At 41.7% G+C, this 6,338-nt stretch overlaps 1 protein-coding gene across 3 annotated transcripts in view; it reads left to right on the top strand.

Moving 5' to 3' along the window:
• Nucleotides 1-299: 299 nt before the first annotated feature.
• KPNA4 (karyopherin subunit alpha 4) overlaps nt 300-6,338 on the top strand; it is a 57,937-nt gene continuing 51,898 nt past the window's right edge. Inside the window, exons 1-2 of one of the 3 annotated variants that reach the window (XM_034998236.1) lie at nt 457-545; nt 1,094-1,231. In XM_034998236.1, coding sequence (XP_034854127.1) covers nt 1,148-1,231 — 84 coding nt within the window. In that variant the 5' untranslated portion in view covers nt 457-545; nt 1,094-1,147. Of the gene's footprint in view, nt 546-1,089; nt 1,232-6,338 lie in introns of those variants that run through there. The other 2 variants (XM_034998242.1, XM_034998252.1) reach the window with 2 other exon arrangements.

The raw sequence follows: 6,338 nt of genomic DNA, 5'->3' as shown, positions 1-6,338 counted from the left end.
CCCCTCCCAGCCTTCCAGTCCTCCGGCCCTTCCTCCCAACGCTGCTCTCTTCCCCTTTCCGTTTTCTCTTCCGCCCCCGCTCTCCATCGTCCCTTTTGATTGGTCGAGCGCACCGGAGCCTGGTTGGCCAATCGGAGAACTGGGCTGGCGGTGATGGGCGTGGTCGCGGCTCCGGGCCCTCAGATCGAGGCTGCCTCCCCCTTCTCAGCCGGCAGCACATTCCGCCGCCGTTGCCGCCGCCCGGCCCCGCAGTTGTCTTCGCCCGAGCTGCGGTCGCGCTGGGGTTAGGGCGGGGGGGGCGGGCGGGGAGAGGAGGAGTAGGCCGCGGCGGAGGCAGGTGAGAGGAGGAAGGAAGCGGCGGCGCGGCGGGCGTTGCAGCTCAGGCGGCGGCCCGGTTCCTGGGAGTGTCGGTGCGGCGTGGTGGTTGGGGCGGATCCCGCGGGGCCCGGGCGGGGGAAGGAGTCACCGGCCCGGCCATGGCGGACAACGAGAAACTGGACAACCAACGGCTCAAGAATTTCAAGAACAAAGGCCGCGACTTGGAGGTAAACTCGGGGGCGCCGGAGGGGTGGGGGCTGTGGGCCTCGGGCCGATCTCCGCCGGGACTCCCGAGTGTGGGGAGTAGGGGCGGGTGCCGCCGCCGGGCCGCGGGGGAATGGCGCTGGGGGCCGGCCCGTCCGTGACGCCTCTGCGAACGCGCCGGGAAGTTTGTGTCGGGCCTGGTCCACCTCCGCCCGGGAGCGAGGTACTGGGGTACGGCCGACGCGGCCTAGGCCTGCCCCGGGGAGCCGGCCCGGCGCGGGGGCGAGGGGCTGGGCCGCGCGGCGGGGAGGCCGGGCGCGGCGAGTGCGGAGGAGGCGTGCGTGTGCCGCGCTGCCCCGGCCGGGCTGCGGCGGCGATTCCGGCTTTCCCCCGGGCCGCGACGTCTGGCGCCGCGAGGAGGGCGGTGGGAGGTGCGGGGACGAGTGTGTGGCGACCGAGTGGGGCTCGGAACTTCCCCTGCGGGGTCCGAGTCGTCTCCACTTAAAGGCATTTTTTCTGGTCTTCCCGACTCCCGCTTTACCCCTGCCTCCCCTCAATGTCCAAACTACAGGAGTCAACTTCTCCGCTGAAAAAAACACCCCCGGCGTGAGAGGCCATCCTGGTGATGCTAACAGTGCCTTCCAGCGGCCTGTGTTTTACTCTGGATATAGCTGATTCAAGATGTGGCTCACGGTGTGCCCTCTTCCAGGCAAAGAATACCCCTTATTTCAGCTTGCACACAAATCTCTTTATCCCCTCCTGAGAGACCACCAGCTGCATTCTTATATAGAAAGTCCACAGGGTTATACAAAGCTGTCATCCTCTAGTCTACAGTATCCTTTCCCTCCACCTGCTGGTGGTGGTAGTGGGGGATGGGGTGGGCTATGGAATGGCACCATCACGTTTTATTATTTTAAAAGGGTGGAAAAAAAAAATCTGCAGTATCTTCGATACAGCTTTTCCCGAGGTTGTTAGGCTACATGAGGTGTGTGGGTAAAACACATACACACAAATCACAGAATTTTGATAGAAGACTTCTTCCCTTTAGTTTTAAGAGTCTAGGTAAATCGGGTTTGTTTGTTTGCTTTTTAAGTACTTGGATCCTGTATCTGAATCAGGAGTTTAGCTTTTAAAAGAGTAGTGGCCAAGTAGTATTTTTTATATTGTCCCTCTATCCTTTTTTATCCTGAAATCTTGAAATTCCCATCACCTGTTTCTGAACTTTGAGCATTTGCTTGACTGAGATAGTAACTATTTTTTGGGCTTTTCACAACGCCATTCAATCTCTAAGGTAATTTGTGTTGTTTTTAGTGGGTTTCATAGTTTGAGGATCTGTTAAATATCTGGGGCTGTGGTTCTTAATTCTGTGATTGTTTTAAGGTTAATGTGAAACATTACCCTGTGATCTTTTTTTAATGAAAAAATTTTAACATTTTTACTGAGGTAATTCACATGCCATATTTCAAATCAAACAATGTTAGATCACTTTAAATGTACAATTTATGATTTTTTCATTAAATTTACCTAGTTGTGTAATGATGTGATGAAGAAAATTTTTTACTAATATCAGGACTTAGAATGAAAAGAATTACAAAATTTAAAAACATAAATACCACAAATTACAAAATCCCCAAAAATAGCAATTAGATGCTTGGAAAGTTCAAATCCTTTCCCCCCACCTACATTTCTGGCTGTATTTTTTTTTAAGACAGCTTCATTGAACTGTAATTCATATACCATACAATTCACTTATTTAAACTGGCTTTTGGTGTTTTCACATAATTGTGCAACTATTAGCACAATCAATCTCAGAATTTTTTATCACTCCAAAAAGAAATCCTAACTCATGAGTAGTCTCTGTTCCCCATTACTCTCTGTCTAGATTTGCCTACTCTGGATATTTCCTATAAATGGAGTTATACAATGTGTGATCTTTTTTGACTGACTGCTTTTAGGTAGCATAATGCTTTCAAGGTTCACACACGTAACAAAAATGTAACAGTGCCTCATTCCTTTTTGTGGCTGAAAAATATGCTGAATAATATTCCAGCCTATGGATATACCACATTTTGTTTATCCATTTATCAGTTGATGGACATTTGCATTGTTTCCACTCTTTAGCTATTATGCTTCTATGAACATTTATGTACACATTTTTGTGTGGACCTGTTTTCATTTCTCTTTGGTTATATACTGCGGAGTGGAATTTGTGGGTCATATGGTAACTTTATGTGTAACATTTTCTGGGACTGCCAAACTGTTCTAAAGGGGTTCCCCCCCCCCTTTTTTTTGGTAAATTGGTGTTTCCTCTTAGTGTGAATTTCTTATTAGTTTACTCAAGATTGTGATGACCCCATTAGAACAATATAATAAATGATTTTTTAAAATAACTATAAATACACATTAACCAGATTTTTTTTGAGACGTTTATAGTGCCTATGGGCATCCTTGATGACTTTGGTAACCCTGGTGTACAAAAGGAATAGGGATATTTTCATTAAGGAAATAACATGACTCTAATGGAAATTGTACTTTCTCCTCACTTATTCAAAGTCACATATACCTGTAATGAGATAGCAGCTTCTTTCATCATCCTTGGAGAACACTAGATTGTGTATTTATTAATTTCATATATGGCTGTGCCCCTCAGAATACTTAATATGCCCATAACCGTCCCCTCCAAATATGGTTACTATGTTTTGCTACAACAGAATCTAAGAAAGTACTGCTTTGGTTAGGTCTTAATGATGACATCTGTTTCATTGGGAGGTTTTTGTAAAGAAGTATGGACCTGGGGCGCCTGGGTGGCTCAGTCGGTTTAGCGTCTGCCTTCAGCAGGTCATGATCCCAGGGTCCTGGGATGGAGCCCCGTGTCAGGCTCTCTGCTCAGTGGGGAGCCGCCTTCTCCCTCTCCTCCTCACAAGTTCTCTCTGTTGCTGTCTCTCTCTCAAATAAATAAATAAAATCTTAAAAAAAAAAAGGATGGACCATTGCTGTCCAGTGAATTTTATTTAATCCAGTACATCCAAAATACCAATATAACATCAGCAATGTAAAAAAAATTGGGTTATTTTATATTCTTTTCATATTAAGTCTTCAAAATCCAGTTTGTATTTTACATTTAAAGCATATCTCGGTTTGGACTAGCTACATTTCAGCTGCTTAATAGCCACATGAAGCTATTGGCTCTCTTATTGGACAGCACAGATAGAGAACAACATATAGAATGAGGTAATTGTACCATTTTTCAGTTTGATCTAACATTGTTTTATTGGAAATAGAGTACAAAGTCCTAGAGTTTAGTGTAATCTGGTGATCTCTAACTTTGTGACCTTGAGAGAGTCCCTCAGTCTTAACAATTTTTTAATCTGTTAAAGTAGAGGTACTTGACATCTGCTTCATGAGTGTTGTGAAAATTAATGGGTTAATGTTAGGAAGATGCCTAGCAGTTCTCTGAGCATTTTATCACTTTTAGCTTTTCTGCTTGGGGGTTAGGGTCATTTAATAGGATTCATTGTAATTGATTCTTTTACTCCCTTGTTTGCAATTGGCTCTTTGTTTTTTCTCTGTGTCCATACAGAGCTTAAGTTACATTTAACTTATAATTGAAGGGGAAAGTTTTTAACGTAGAGCTCTATAATTGCTCATTGAAGAGCAGTTTGACCACAGGGAACTGTTGGCCCTTCTAAAGTCATAATATCTAAGTGTTAGAAGTTGAAACTGATTCAGAGCTTTCAAAATGATAATCATTCTTACCTATCAGTCTGCCATTCTGGCTCTTCCAAAATGTGGTCATGCTAAGTTCTTGAAACACAAAAGCATTAAAGAAGGCATATGTCAGTATCCATTTAAAATAATTTATGGGAATTCTCAGATGATATTCAAGGCTTGGCTGCTTTCTTGCAGTGTGGTAGAGGATCATCATTATTACTTTGAGAAAAGTAACCATAGAAAGGGTACACTGAACGCAACACGGGAAATGGGTCAGTGACCAAATTTCAAATAAAATATTTGTCAGAATAGAGCATATAAAGCTCATCTAGTTTATGTTTTAAAAGTAAAGGGGGGATTCTTTTGTAGACTTTCCAATAATCTGTGTGATTTTTATAGAAGTTCTGAGAGTATCCAAGTTCTAGTAGAGCATAAAATGTTGGAAAATAATTAGATATAAAAACACAATTTTAAGAAAAAGACTTACCCTAAAAATAAAAGAATAATAAAACATTAAATGACTGGAAACTTGTGATTGTCCACACAACATAAAGTATGCAGTGAGCTTGAACTTTAGGAAAAAAACAGTTGCTTGGTTGGCAAGAGTTTAATAAATTGATCAGCTAATTTGTTGTTTTTAAATGGCTTTGGTAGTTTGTAACTATACAGAGTGAAAAGCATTGTTAAGCTATTAAGTCTTGTTAACTTTTAGACACTGACCTCTCTCATCACAAATCTTGGAACATATTTACTATACTTAAAATAACTACAGTCTAATTTTTCATATAATAGTCCAAGCATGTGACAATATGAAATACCTGATAGAAGTATAGTTAGGAATTAAATAATTGTTTTTGTGCTTTCCTGCCAGCTTTCTTGGTTTTACAAGGCAGTCAATTAAAGAATTGCTTCATTGATAATTTTCTTTGAGCTATCAAAATGTCTCCGTTTTTCATAGTCTCTAGTATGTCAAATGAATATATATACAAGATTGGGAAGAGTTGTAGGAGTGATTTAACTTTAAAAGAATGAAAGTACTTTAGAAAAATGTGTAGGTAGTTTTTAAGCATTGATCTCTAATATCTGATAGTTACTGTGGGTCCTCAAAATATTTTCAAATGTTTTCTGGAGCAGCATTCATCTACTTAAGGACTGTAATGCTGAAATGAGAGTTTGTTGTCCCAGTCTAATCTTGAATGATGATTTTGGTACTTGCTGGTTTAGTTTTGGAACAGAGAACTATCACTGAAACACATATTGTATGTGCTTTTAATTGAATTCTCATTTCTCTCAGTCTAATAATAGGAATTATTCATTTTATAGAAGAAAAATCCCTAGAGTTAAGTAACTTAATAGCATCACACTTAAGGGAATGATTTTAATTCAGGTACGTGTCCAAAGTAAAGTCTGCATATTTATACCATACCATATTACTTGTTTTTAACTTCTTTCAGCCTTGATAACACAGGTCTCAAGTTGCCTAAAAGTTTATAGTGAAAGCATAGTCCATGGGGTATAATAGGTATTCAGTAAGTGTTTCCTTTTTCTCCCAGAGAGATTTTTGGAAATTGTATATCTTTTGTGGACTTTAAACTCTAGAGAAACATTTATAGGCTTTCCATTTAGATTTAGTAAAAGACAGGGTTAGGGGAGACTCCCTTTTTTTACAGTTAATGTGAGAACAATCTTTATGTGGCACCTACTGAATAAGAACAATATTTTTGTGCTTCTAATGGCCTTAGTTCAGAAGTTTTCAAAGCTTTGGGGGCTGAAGACCTGTTTATGCTATTAAAAATTAGGGGCCCTCAAAGAGCATTGTTTGTGGGTTTCTGTTAATATTTATCATTTCAGGGACGCTTGGGTGGCTCAGTCATTAAGCTTCTGCCTTCGGCTCAGGTCATGATCCCAGGGTCCTGGGATGGAGCGCCACATCGGGCTCCCTGCTTGGCGGGAAGCCTGCTTCTCCAGAACTCCCCCACGCTCCCTGCTTGTGTTCCCTCTCTGGCTGTGTCTCTCTGTGTCAAATAAATAAAATCTTCTAAAAAAAAAAGTTATCATTTCAGAAATTAAAACTAAGAATTAAAAAAAATTAACTCAAAAAATAA

Source organism: Mirounga leonina, unplaced genomic scaffold (assembly GCF_011800145.1).
Source record: "Mirounga leonina isolate KUSES-001 unplaced genomic scaffold, KU_Mleo_1.0 Mir_115, whole genome shotgun sequence".
NCBI classification, from domain to species: domain Eukaryota; kingdom Metazoa; phylum Chordata; class Mammalia; order Carnivora; family Phocidae; genus Mirounga; species Mirounga leonina.
The sequence above is the reverse complement of the archived record's forward strand: the minus strand, read 5'-3'. Positions and strand labels throughout refer to the sequence as shown.